At 39.5% G+C, this 14,352-nt stretch overlaps 1 protein-coding gene across 14 annotated transcripts in view; it reads right to left on the reverse strand.

The window, feature by feature from the left end:
• celf2 (cugbp, Elav-like family member 2) overlaps positions 1-14,352 on the reverse strand; it is a 302,904-nt gene that overhangs the window by 87,824 nt on the left and 200,728 nt on the right. For all 14 annotated transcript variants that reach the window (XM_022193739.2, XM_051947272.1, XM_051946730.1 and 11 more), the window contains one exon: positions 10,457-10,539. In XM_022193739.2, coding sequence (XP_022049431.1) covers positions 10,457-10,539 — 83 coding nt within the window. The remainder of the gene's footprint in view (positions 1-10,456; positions 10,540-14,352) is intronic.

Genomic DNA, 14,352 nt, shown 5'->3' on the forward strand with positions numbered 1-14,352 from the left:
CCGCCCTCCGTCCTCCAACCATGAGACTTCAGACGGGGAGGGGGGAAAAACAGAGACCTCGGGGCCCTCTGGGTGGGTTGGTGGGTGGGGGACGACACCGGGCATTTAGACATCTGTCAGCCGCTAATGAAAGAGTTCAATTTAGTGGAAAATCTAAAACAACCTTGTCTGACAGGCTAGCCTGACAGGCTTTAACTCGCCGGCGTCTCAGCGTGGAGGGTGGGAGTGGATCAGGAGGGGGAAATTAAAAAAGAAAGCAAAAAAAAAAAAAACAGTAATGTAATAAACCCAGACTGTGCCGGGGCATATGCTTGTGTGCACATGAAAGTAGTAATGTGTGCGTCGGAGCATCGTGCAGGGGTGTGGATCAGCCGGTGCAGCAGGGGATGGGTCTTATGGCTTTAAATCGCTCCAGGGGTACGGGGCATGTTTTTCCACGATAGATGGGTTACGGTAGGGGTTGAGTGTGTGTGTGTGTGTGTATATGGGAGGGGGGAAAAAAAAGCCTATTTAGACCTCGCTAGTGCTATTAGAGTATGAGAGATGAACACAAGGCTCTCCAGGCAACACAAGCAGACGCAACACACTTTGTCTCCTCCCCCCCAGAGCTTCATTAGCGTGTCATTAGAAACAAGTTCAGTGAAAGCTGTTCTTTCCGAGGCAGTCTTTGCCTATCTGTCTTGGCTGAAAAGAATCCATGTGTGTACGCAATACGGATAACTCATTATTTTTGTTTTTTATGACTTTTTTAAAAAAAAAAAGATCAATCCACCTGCTGATTTATGCCGCTGCTGCCTAGCGACACCACTATTACCGAGGTGGAACACAGGAAGCAGGAATGTTGGGATTCAAATGTGAACAGAGTAGTCCCGACACAGAACTGGAGCACAGTTCTGCACTGAATTTGACGTTTTATTCCAGTGCCCTCGTGTGAACTGCAACATCTACTACAGATCTAAATCATACGAACCCGTAAAGAAGAAATTCTTGTGGCTACATGAACACAATATGGTTAGAGATGGAGCATGAGGATTTCATATCGATGATAGATTCCCAGGTTGTGTTGCAGTTTTTGTGTTGAATTGTATTATTAAAGCAGCTAATAAAAACTGGGTCCAGTAAGTGCAGTGAAAACAGGTGGTATGAAGGTGGGCATGTATCTCCTGAAACTAGGCCAATATAAAAATCATCTTAGAATGAAATGTGAGCTTTTCCGTCCTCTCCAATGGCCACCTTTGGAAAATGAAGTTCTGGACAAAAAAACTGAACATATGAAAAGAAAAATTAACACAATAATAACAGAACTGTAAAATATGAGGGTTTTTTGTAGTAGTACCCCTAATTTTGATGCTAAAAGTTTTTAGAATGTCTGAATTACATATTTTAACAAAATATTTTATCTCTTGAGAAAAAATCTTCCCTTTTTTGAAGAGTAAAGAGAAAACAGATATTGCTACATATGCTAAATTGGGAACAACCTCCAACTCCAGCTAGCTGAGCTTAGCTTAGCTTAGCACTGGGTCTGGGCCTTATATAGCAATTGTCTGAGCTGCTCACGATCATTTTGCATAATTGGTACCATAGTTTCTATTCATCTGTATAAAAACATCTTGATGAAATTAACAGAAAAGCCACATTACAGTCACTATTTGCATATCATTTATCATTTGTTTTTTTATGGTTTAATTGCATCAGCAGATTATGGAGGTGATTTATGTCATATTTGCATTTCACTGAGTATCTATTGACTTGTACGTTATAGATTTAGCACTGCTGTGTGCACATTTTAATGTTAGGTCAAAAAAAAAACAAGGAAATATCTTGCAACCTTAGCTAGGTTCGGGAACAACTTGTAGTCTGGCATCTTGCCCAAAGACACTTTAGCATGAGGATAGGTGAATGGCACCACCAATTTTGTGATTACCTGACAACTCACTCTACCATTTGAGCCACAGCTACCCAAACAGAAATACTATATAGGTTATGTTAGATTTTAATGCCGTGTTTGACATTTGATCACTAGACTAGAATACATCACAGGAACTGAAGGAACAGCTCCAACGTACTGCACCGGACTGTAGTGGAGCTGAGCAGCTCCTTTAGCACGAGACTCAGACACCCTCAGTGCAAGAAGGAGCGCTACCGCAGGTCCTTCATCCCCACTGCCATCAGACTGTATAACACTACTGTGTAGTTATTATGTGCAATATTTATCATCTTTTACTTGCACCTTTGTGACTTTTTGCACTCTGTTTTTTGCTCCGAAGAGCCCTGTAACAGTAAATTTCTCCTTTGTGAGATCAATAAAGTCTCTCTTATCTTAACTGCTCTTTAAAATCACATTTGTCAGACAGATTTCACTTCATTTATGTCAGATACTCTGCAAAAAGAGTTAGTCATGGAGTTCCACAGGGTTCTGAGCTAGGACTGATACATTTTTTCTTGCACAGGCAACATTATTAAGAAACACTGCATAAATTTTCACCACTATGCAGATGACACCTGGCTATATTTATCTATGAAATCAGTTACTTAAACTTCCAGCATTTAATGACAAAGACCTAGATTACTTCTAATTTGATCGTTCTAAATCCAGATAAATTTGATGGCATTTCATTAAATAACTCCAAATGCTCGCCTTCAAGACTACTTTAAAAAAATCTGACACATTTCTTAGTGCATATAAACCACATCTGTAGGACTACCTTCCTTCAGCTGTACAAAATTGTCAAAATAAATGCCATCTTGTCTCTCATTGCTGCTGAAAATCTAATCCACGCATTTTGTTTTTTCTAGACTGAACTATTGCAACTCCTTATTATCAGGATGTTCCAATAACTCTTCGAAAAAAAACCTCCCACTGATCCAAAGTGCTGCAGCCAGAGTTCTGACAGGACTCATATTTCTCCAATATTAGCTTCTGCTCTTGGGCGCCCTGTAAAATCCAAAATAAAATTTAAAATCCTTCCCCTCACATACAAAGCCCTTAATGACCGAGCTCCATCTTATCTTAAAGACCTTATTGTAACCACATCGTCCCAAAAGAGCACTTGGCTCTGGGAGTGCAGGCTTACTAGTGCTTCCAAAAACGAGTTTCCAAAAGCAGAATGAGGCGAAAAAAAGAAAGAGAAGCTCAGTAAGTCGGTGGGGGCGATTTGTTGGATACGCAGCAAAAAGGTGGCAGTAGAAGGTGCCAGGACCACTAATCTAAAACTAGTAGTGACATAAAATGAACAGAAACAGACAATTAAATCGTTGATCATGAGGGTTTGAAGTGTCAAGTACAATTTCATGATCCTGACAGCCATACTTAGCAGAAACACTAGAAAGAGAGGCTCCCAAATTAATAGGTTACATCTGGGTAGTTTCATCAGTACAAACAGAGTCGGCATGAGTCTCTGCAAAAAGCTGCACAAAAAGAGGCAAAAAAAAAAAAAAATCAAAGTTACAAACTGGAACTGCCTCATCAAGATGATCTTATTTGCTGGAAACTCAATAAGTTGTGATTGCGGAGAACCAACCAACCCCAAAAACAATAAAATGGAAAAACTGTCAGTTTTGATGAAGGAAAAAAAAAATCTGTGTGAAGTGAAAACAAGCAGCTTCGGGGATACAACCTGCAGCTCTTGTTCTGACCCGTGGAAACATGACTTCACCGCTAACAGGCAGATGTGAAGCCGTTACACACAAAAAGTCACACTTGCATTCATACGTTTGCTTTACATGGCAGCCGAGGAGTGATGGAGGGTTTCGTATTGTTCCACCTGGCTTTGCTCCTATAAAAACCATAGACCACTTCACTTACTGCCCTCCTAAAAAAATGGCAGCCATTCAAGCATTTCTGCCCTAAACCAACATGGCTGCCAACACCAATGCCCTTTTCCCCCCCTCCAATTTGGCCCCCGTCCAGCTTTCCACTCTGATTGCATCTCCCCCTGTTAGGGCCTTGGGTTTGGAAGGCGAGATGGAAGCCAGCGAGGAGGGAAGAGTGCCAATACAAACATTGTTCCGCCGGCTTTTTACAAGCCAGGAGAGTGGGGAAGTTAATAAGCAGGTATTGGTTTTTAACTGCGGCCCGTTTATTGCTTTGCCCTCGAGCGTGCTGGAGTGCTCCACTCAACCTTTTTTCCCGTCCATCTGCCCATCACCTTCGCTAACCTCCCTCCCTCCATGTGTCTGTTCGCCTTTTGTCTTGACGTTCAGCAATTAATTCGCCATCATCTGCTCCCTCCCCCGCCCCCCCCGCCCCTTTCCTGTCCCTCACCGGAGCCTTCGCCTCATCTTTTTTTATATATATTTCAAGCCGAGGCGGTTTAACCACTCAATGTGTCATTATGCCGCTATTGATTTGCAAGTGCGCCTTTGAGAGTATTCATTGCCTGTATATTAAATTTAAATCCATACCGGACAAAATCGGATATCAGGCTGTCCGGCTCTGACATGATGAATATGATGCCGGTTTAATTATGTCCATATTGTGCTTTTCATCAGTGTCCTCTGGTTTTGAATGGACAGTTTTAATTTTCTTGCTTTAGAAGCTTTTTTTTTTTTGGTCATAGTTTACTCGAGACTAAAACCTCAAAGGATTTACAAGCAGCCTGACCAATGTCACAGCTGGGATCTGTGGTTTTCTATTCTAAAGTCTTTTAAGTTCATCCCCCCCCCCCAATTTCAATGGTTGTATAACAGCAGTAAGCAGAAACAACCTTTACAAAAAGTTGAATGCATCAAGGGGTTGTTTCACCTTTTCGGCTGCAAAAACACTGCCCTAACCAGTGATTTTCGGACATATACAGCATAAAAAGACATCTTCAGAAGAGAAAACCTTTTTTTTTTTTTTCCTGTTCTAAGGTCTGTTTTTTTTTTTTTTTTTTCATTTCATTGGTTGTAAAACAGCAGTAAGCAACAAGAACAACCTTTACAAGCATTAGCAAATACTTTGTGAGATTGCTTTGCCCTGGGTTTTGGTCTTTTAGGCTGCTCTAACAAGTGATTTTGGACATATGAAGAATTAAATGCATTATTTAAGAGTGGAAAGCAAGCTTTTTCTATTCTAAAGTCTTTCGATTTCTTTTTTTTTTCTAATTTAAATAATTAGATAACAGCAGTAAGCAACAACAACCCTTACAGGAAGTGGTGAGTGCACCATAGGGTTGTGCTTTGTCCTGGGATTTGCCTGTCAAGCTGCAAAAGCACTTACCTAATCTGGGAATTTTGGAGATTATTGGGGTCATATAAGCATTGAAAGACAACTTTTAGGAGTAGGAACTAGCTCAAAATCCTTTGCATGGGAAAAAATAGTTTCATCTTCATTTGGAGATGGAGATTAGAGCTGATGCTTGGAATCAATCAGCGATGTGACAGTAAAACAGCTAAACCCTATGGATCCTAAGCTATTCTTAGGGTAATTTAATTACCTTTATTTTTAATTATCTTATCTTGGTCATTACAAGAACCTGCCATACATTCAATACTTTGTTTTTTCTTTCAGAACAGTCTAGTCTATCCAGATTTTCCATCATTATTATGGTAACACTTACAGATTTTATACATTAGCCTTTACATCAAAGAAAAAGAACATTTCAGATTATAAAATAGTAATATTTCTACATGTATCTCAACATAAAATGCTAGTAATAGAGATAATCTTTGCATAAAAGTATAGTGGACACTGCTTGGAATCTAGAAATAACAGAACCATGATAGTGGGACACTGAATGACTCAATCATTTTTAATACATCACATGCGGTATTCGGCTTGCAAAGGCAGTAAACCAGGCAAAAGACCTTTGCTGGATAGGTCGAGGAATGCAGTTTTATTTGATGTGTGTTACATCTCGCTGCAATAAATACTTCAAGAGCGACTCAACGGAGCAGAAAGAGACGTGAATTTGGATGCAAAGTGCGTCCGTTGGGTTCTACAGGGTTAAAGGTGCTGCTACCGAGCCGTGTTTTCAGAGTAGGTCCCTGCTTTGTTTGTATCTTGAACAGATGCACGAGCGCAAAGGTGACACAGCATTTTTCATGTTGTCCCTCTCAGAAATAATGGGAAAGAGAGATATTAGCTTGCAAAATAGCTTTTAAATAGAGGATGTAAATATAACTCCACATCAGTCAGACTAAATGTGATTGTAAGGAGCCTCAGTGCTTTAATAATGCAGGAATTTACACCAATACTCGTGTTAGGCTACCATAACTATGAAAAACACGACCACTAGTTTCATCATAGCGTCCTATTAGTTGATATAAATGTCAATGAATGCAGGAAACAGCCTTTCCGCCTGTTTGCTCGTTCTATTTTTCTGTTAAAGGTGGAAGAAGCTCGGACTGTATCATGCCTCCTCCACTTCTAACACCCAGATTTACTGCTACCTGACATCAAAAAGCTCCAAACATAACAAGCAGAGATGCTGCAGGAGAGAGGAAGGAGGCAGGAGAGATGACCAGACAGAAAAAAAAGAAGGGAGGGAGGGTGTTATGGTGTAGAAGAAGGCGATTTCATGTTCCTATAATCCTGAAACTGCTGCAGTATGTGTCCTCCCCAGGGCTGTTTCACACCTCCAACAAGGGATAAGTGACTAACTCTTGCAGCGCTGAGCGAAAACAGAGCGAATTTAACATACTTCCACGAGCAATTAACACGGTGACTCTGTGCAAAACAACAAGCCTGACTCCAAGTCGGGAGCCGGAGCATAAATCCGGCGTACGGCTCTGATGGGATTCGCGGCATCCACCCCGTACCTGCCCAGGAGGGCTATCCGTTGATCCAAGCGACTGAAGCGGGAGAGTGCAGCCGCTCAACTGATGAGATTCCAGTTAGCCGGCGCAGCCAAGGAGAGAGGCGGGGAAGCAGCCAATAACCCGAGCGGGAGGGATCTGGGGGCCTCTAAATATCCACCCAGGGCTAAAAGTGAGAGAGAAATCCAGCCCACTTCCTCTATTGCTCTCCGGGGGCCTTACCAGGGAACAATATTGGAAAATGGAGCATCAACATACTTCCTTATCATCAGGCGTGTGCACCGGTGTCCAGAAAAAGCAGAAGCAGATGCACGGAGTAGTTAAACATGTGTTCGACCGCTAGCAGAGGCATGTTTTGGTCGTCGTTTCTGCACAATGACAGACACGCAAGGCTACAAACATGGAGGGATGGGCCAGAATTCAAATATATGGTGGGAAGAAGCAGCTGCTTCTAAAATATCTGTTACTAAGATCTTCAAAATTCACCGTTAAACAATGACAAAATATAATACAATGACAAAGTACATCTGTGTAAGCCAAAGTTCTGACATGTCTGTGGAGATTTTGTCCAGGTCTTTATAAATTTGGAAATGGTACAATAAAGACAAGCAAAGTGTGGCAGATATTGTCTCAATAAGCACATAACTACAGATTAGCTGTGGTTTTAGACTTGCATTTTTGTTATTCTTAGGAATACTAAGGAGACAGAAATGGTAAACAGAATCTCTATATGAAAATAAAGTGGTCAAAAATACAGAGGTGACTCATGTTATTTGACATTGCGCATGTGTAAAAAAGGGGCAGTCTGTGCAGTTACAATCACTTCACTCTAATTGTTATTAATAACTTGGACAAGACAATATAATCAATATGTGTCAATACAAAAAAAGTGGATACATTTGCAGCCCTGTTATGCTAGTTTAGTGAGGACTCCGGGGCACAGTAGGCACTTTTAATTCTATTTCTTTTATGTTTTGTTCTAGTTCAGTCTGTCAACTTTTTAACAGCACCTGCAGTAGGATTGCACCTTCAAGTTCATTGTACATGTACAGTGGCAATCAAGACATTCTACTCCACTAGTTGTAAAGTTTTAAGACGATTCTTTTTGTGACTGGAAACATCTCATCACCTGAGAGCTCTTGGCCTCCATTACTCCATGGATTAGCCGGTAAAACAAGCATTTGGATGTATGCTCTACTGTTGGCTTTTTATTATTTCAGTTAAATACTTTGTCTGACTTTTTAATACTCTTTTTCAGGCATTTATCCATTTAACTGGTTCAGCATAGTTGAGCTTTCTTTTGGTGTTAGCTGCCTCATCAAAACTAAAAACCTCAGAGAGGACAGGAGGGTTATCAATCATCTTTCTTAACCAGGTTTTCTTCATGAAACTCTCCCATAAAAGTAGACATTTGACATCTCATGTCATTCTTCTTGTGAACAAAATAAACCAATCACTGATTTTTTTCGTTAGGTGTAACCTGATCAAGTTTTTTTTTTTCCTCCTTTGGCATCAATCCAAGCAGAGTACCATTTTCCAAGAAAATACGCACTTGAAGTAAAGTAGATCAGCTGTAGTACCTGGTTGGTTCTTACTGTTTAATACTGTTGAGCCCAGAGGAGGCGTGACTCAGACTATGAGCAGTTTTGTGTTGGTAAGCAGAGAGAATTGTAGGGGTTTCACGAATTAAAGGAACCCCATGACATACTTCTGTGACACTTAATGACCTCCAGGAAGTTCTCATGTGTTGAAAACAAACTGGGATCGACTAGGACTGTATTTTAATATCCCAGTGGTGTCTGTACTGTAACAGAGCTGCTGCTGAGACACAAATCATATGTTCCACTGGCTAAAACACCAACATCAGCACAGGGCAAACATCAAATGGGGGCTTCTTTCAGCTGATTTAAACCTCAAACTCTGATTGGAACTCAGCAGTGGAGCATCAGTTACCATGGTGATCTAGCTAAACTACAAGAGAGCTAATTTATGACATTAAAAACTCAGACTTCAGCCTCACCGACTTTTTATTTGGCGACAACGAAGCTCTTTTTCAGGCAGTTCCATACGCCAAGGTTGGTCCTGCAGGTTTCTTTCCACTTTCTAGACACATTCAGGCTTTCATGATGCACACACTACCTTATTGTAAGAAACTATGTCACAGACAAACAGCTTCTGTCCTAGAACCAGAAGAGAACTGAACTCTGTATGACCCTCAGCACTCTTACATTCACAGAAAATAAAATATAAAAAAATATCTACATTCCAACTGCACCTCGTATGTCTGGATATCCATCTTTTTTCCCGAATGACAGCAAATATTTGTAATATGTCAATTTTTTTTGCTGATATAAATACGATAAAACAGTTTTGATTTTTTTTAATCGTTTGTAATTATTTTGTCTGATTTAATTACTGTATAACTGAATAATTTTGCTAGATATTATCTATAATTTACTGAAACAGAGGAAATTTGTAAAAATAACTTTTTTCATTGTTGAACCTCTAATATACAAAATCCTTCAAATGAAAGTATCTCTAAAATACCAACATTTTTTGATGATATAAATACATTAAGAGATAATATTCTTGATTTTAGTCATTAAATCATTAAATACTGCATGAATGAATAATTACGCTGCCAAAGAAGGGGCGGAGTTATGTGATGATCAGCACTGGTTTGTCTGTTCGCAAAAAACCTCAAAAACGTATCAACAGATTTAGATGAAATTTTCAGGGAAGGTCAGAAGTGACACAAGGACCAATTGATTAGATTTTTGCAGTGATGCGGCTTATAGTCTGGATCCACGGATTTATTAAAGATTTCTGTATCACTGTGAGATTGCGTCACAGCGTCACTGTAACTATGGCAACAAGTGAACACTACATCAGTTGTCTGCTGATGATCACATGATTGTGATCCTACTACAAATCCACCACTGTGTACTTATCAGGACTTATCCATCAGAAATGATACAAGGAACGATCGAATTGTGGGCGTGTGTCAGAGTCCCATCAACTCCTACCACCCGCTACATATTTAGGTCACCCGATTCGGTATCCCTAGATAACTTTTACATGTATAACACGCCTGTTTTCAGCGCAATGCCATTTGGTTTGAGGATACAACAATATTAAATGCTTACATTTTATGTTGCCGTGGTTTCTGATCATCATTAATAAACAAATGCTGTATTTAGAAAAAAATGGTGCATTTCTTGCAATGCCACATGGGGGAATGGGCAGCCTTGGAGTACTGCGCTCTGAGTTCTTTTCTTATTTTAGTACTAATTATCTGTCATTTAAGAAAAAACAGGAGAAATCTGTACTGTACCAAGCTACAAACTTAAAAAAAAAAAAAGTCTGATCTTTTACTGGATTGCTACTAAATTTCATTGTACACAGTGTGATGGCAATAAAAGGAACTCTATTCATTTCTATGTGACTATTCCAGTGACTAAACAAAACCGCACCTGCTTGCAAAGAAAAAAAAACAAAACAAAAAACTTCAACACATCTCAGCTCTAAAGTTCGCACTTTTTTTCTCACAAGGCAACTCGGACCTGCTATCGGATGCTCACAAAACGCAACGCACACACCGGCACGTGCACACAGACGTGCACAGGTTTGGGCGGAGCCGCCTCGGGCTGCTGCTGCTGCTGTAAGTGTGTGATTAGAGCAGAAAGTAGGCAGAGGAGAATCGAGGACACACACTCACCCCTGTTAAGGTCTTTATGTTATGCAGTGCATTCTGGGCTTCAAGGGCAGCTTTCCTTGTGTAAAATGTGACAAAACAGCAGCCTGGGGAGAGAGAAAAAGAGAGGGAGGGATGAGCACAAGGAGCAACAAAGAGCATTTTCTCTATTCATCTGCTTGGCATCACCTGTCGACACTGGCAGACGCTGAGTGAATGTTAAGGACAGAAACATCCGAGCGGAGGGGAGGCGGAGAACGCGTTTGGATTTGTTTCAATGCTGATGACTTGAGCCTCGAGGAAGCTCGTGCACGACGCCAAGTGCACGCGTGCACACACACAGGCAACATAAAAAGACGTGAAGAGGGGAAAGAAAAGAGGAAGATGTGGGGAGAAGCGGTTGTTGTCTCTTCATTAATCCTCCAGTAATCTGAACAGTTGCTTTTTCTCTTATTCTAAGGAAGACGTTGGTTTATTTACGCCGCCTCATTCAGACGCTCGTTCCTCAGTTATTTGTAGTCGCTCGGTGACGTGCAGCTCGAATAAAATTAACACTAACCTGACAAATTCCAGCAGGAAACATCCAGGTAACATAAATGCAGTTTCAACAGCTTTTAAATGACTGTAGTTCAAGGATGTTGTGAAAAATCACTCTGCACATCTCATTTAAAAATTTGTCACAAACAAATTATTCACATCAACCAGGTTCTGTCAAAAACAAAAAATTCTGCATTTCGTGATGCAACCGTGAAACCATTTGGGATTTAACTGCGACCAAAAGTTATGTGACAAAAATTCAGGGACTTTTCGGCTGAAGTGCAGGCAGTGTTTGCTCAGGGCAGGTAAACATGCATTAAATATTTGTCAAAAATAAATGTTTACATGGACCAGATTCTGTAGAAAAACGGAAAAAAAAATCTGTGTATTTTGACAAACAAAGTCATTTATGACTCAACTGCAACCAACAATCATGTCACAAAAATTCAGGGACTTTTCGGCTGAAGTGCAGGCAGTGTTTGCTCAGAACAGGTAAGCATGCATTAAATATTTGTCAAAAAGAAATTTTACCTACATGTTTTGGTAAAACCTCAAAGTTTGGTGAAATATCCAGACACCATAAGTGCAGGTTCAACAGGTTTAACAGACTATATTTTAAAGATGTTGTGAAAATGTGGCCCAAGGTGATTCAGCAATTTAAGCCAAGCATTTAAAAAGCATGTAGTTTTTAATATAATACCACATTCATAACATTTATCAGAGCAGGAAACTGGAAAAACAGAAAGAATCATTGGATTTTTAACTTTCCACTGGTCTATGAAAGACCCGTCAGTCTGGAAACTGAACCAAATCTAAGCTCAAAATTCTTAAAAAAAAAAAAAAAACTGCTAAAAATAAACATTCTATAAAAAAGAAAGAAAAATTGGTGCCCCTTGACAAAACTGAGAAGCTATTAGTAATTCCACTGCAGCCAACTGTGATGTGACAAAAATTCATTGAGTTTAAGCAGAACTACAGGCTTTGTTCACACAGAGCAAGTCAAACGAGCATGGAAGCATAATAAAATGACTTGCAGGCCAAATTACATCTATGTAACTATTGTAAAACCTGACAGATTTTGACAAAACATCCAGGTAACACATAAATGAAGTTCGACAGACTAATTTCAAGGATTTTATGAAAACAAGCTCCACAGTGATTTGGTTACTAAACCGTCCGAAACCAAAACCCACCAACAGATTTGAAATGTGTGTTGTCTTTTTTAAAACATGCCAAATTTACACTATTTATCAGGGCAAAAAGCTGTAAAAACAGAGTAAATGGATTTTCAACTTTCTGCTCGTCCTTGAACTACTCATCTATGATAAACAGTTCAGTCTGGAAAATGGACCAAATCTAAGCTTAAAGTTGGGATTTTCTTTTCTTTAAAAATCACTATATTCTACATATCTTAAGAAAAAATAATCGCCAAAAATTAACTTAATAATCATCAACTTTTGTAAAAAAACAAACAAAAAAAACCTACTTTGCTTATTGACTCAACTGTGATCAACAGCAAGATGACAAAAATCCATGTTGAACTGCAGGCAATTCTTCAACAAAGCAGACAGAAAACAAGCACAAAAACGAAATAATTTAAAAAAGCTAAATGTCTACAGTGCCAAGAGTCATTTGTTTTTCTTGTCATGGTAACACCTGTGAGAACTTCAACTTTTAATATAATTGGTGGCATTAAACTGTCATTTTTCACAGACGCTATTTTGAAAGTTCTCTCTCCTTCTAGATATGACAGAGCTGTTTCTATTGAGGCGCAGGAGTTTATATTGCAATGAAAAATGAGCCCACAGTGAATAAAAACGCAACAGATGCAAAAAATGAAGCTGTATTAAAGGATTAATAACAAAAAAAGAAAATAGAAAAACCTTGCAAAAAAAAAAAGACAAATCAACGGGTTGCTTTTGTTGCTTAAATATTTATACCATGCAATCATGATCCTCTAAGTAAATAAAGGTGATAAAAATGTACTTTATTCCATGTCGATCAGCAAAGTTATTTTGTTATGATGAAAACTGGACTCAAAGTGAAGAAGAAGTTAAAAATAAGATTAAAAAACTACAAAGGAGAGTAAAACTGAAGAGATATTAGCAGCGAAGTTCAAAGTAAAAGAACTTGCGGTAAAGAAAGGCAAAAAAAACCCACTAAAAACTGCAGACAATCTGACAAAGAAAATGGACAAAAACCCTCCAAAAGTTACAAATCAAAGGTTTGCTTTTGCCGATTGAATGGTGCTTACATGCAGTTATGATCCTCTTTCAATAAATGAAAGCCAAAAGTGTAAATTGTTCCACGTAGGTCACTGAACTGATCCAGCACACAAAAAAAACTCTTCGCTAAAGAGACGGTTTCCACATATCATCCAATTTTTTTGACAAAAACTAGACTAAAACTGAAGAAGGCCTAGAAAAATACCAACAAAATCACCGTCTTTCTATTTTATGCCCCATTCAAATCAATAAATCAGTAATGAAGCAAAAACCAAATTGCTATTCAACCCAACGATCAGGCTGCTAAGTCTTCACATTAATCCAAATATAGATGTTATTTAACCTTGACATCCAGCGTCCTCAGACCTGCACATCGCCGCTTAATGAGTTTTCACCCACAAACAAACACAGCACACAAAGTCAGGAGGAAGTGAGGGGAAAGAGGGATTTTGCCTCCTCATTAATCCGGCTGTAATCCCTGCAGAGCGGGGCTCAAACGCTGCAGTCCAAGTCAGGAAACCTGCCGAGTCAGTGCGAAGGACTCGCAGCTCCAGATGTGAGCTGATTTATATCAAACACGGAGGTTGGAAAAGTCTTCCTGGCTCAGGATTCCCGTCTGTGTTTATGTCCTCATGACGCGATCATCTGCCGGCTATATGGAGGAATTTACAAACAAGACATTTTAGCAGGATTCTGGAGGCCCGAAAATTGAGTCTGCATTCCAAAGTGGACCAAATTATACTCCGACTTCATGGAAATGCCTCAAAAAATACATTTAGCCTTCTGAACTCAAAGCAGTTTCTGGTTGGTTTTGTGCTCCTGCAACATTTTTACTCACTGTGGGCTCATTTTTCACTGCAGTATAAAGTCCTGCACCTCTATGGAAACAGAGCAACCATAAAGAGAGAACTGATCAAAATTTGTGTCCTTTGTATCACATTTCCCTCTTGTTTAGTTTTACGTCTCCTTTTATGTTGTTTCGGGTCTCATTTTGTCCCTTAGTCTCAGTTTCTGGCTCATTTTTACTCACTGTTGGCTCATTTTTTGAATACAATAAAAAGTCCTGACAGTCGGAAACTGTCCTGAACTGCAGTTTTGTGTTATTTAAACTTTTTCTGAGATGATTTGTATTTCTAACTGCAATGCATCAGAATATGT

This window comes from Acanthochromis polyacanthus, chromosome 1 (genome assembly GCF_021347895.1).
Source record: "Acanthochromis polyacanthus isolate Apoly-LR-REF ecotype Palm Island chromosome 1, KAUST_Apoly_ChrSc, whole genome shotgun sequence".
Lineage (NCBI taxonomy): Eukaryota > Metazoa > Chordata > Actinopteri > Pomacentridae > Acanthochromis > Acanthochromis polyacanthus.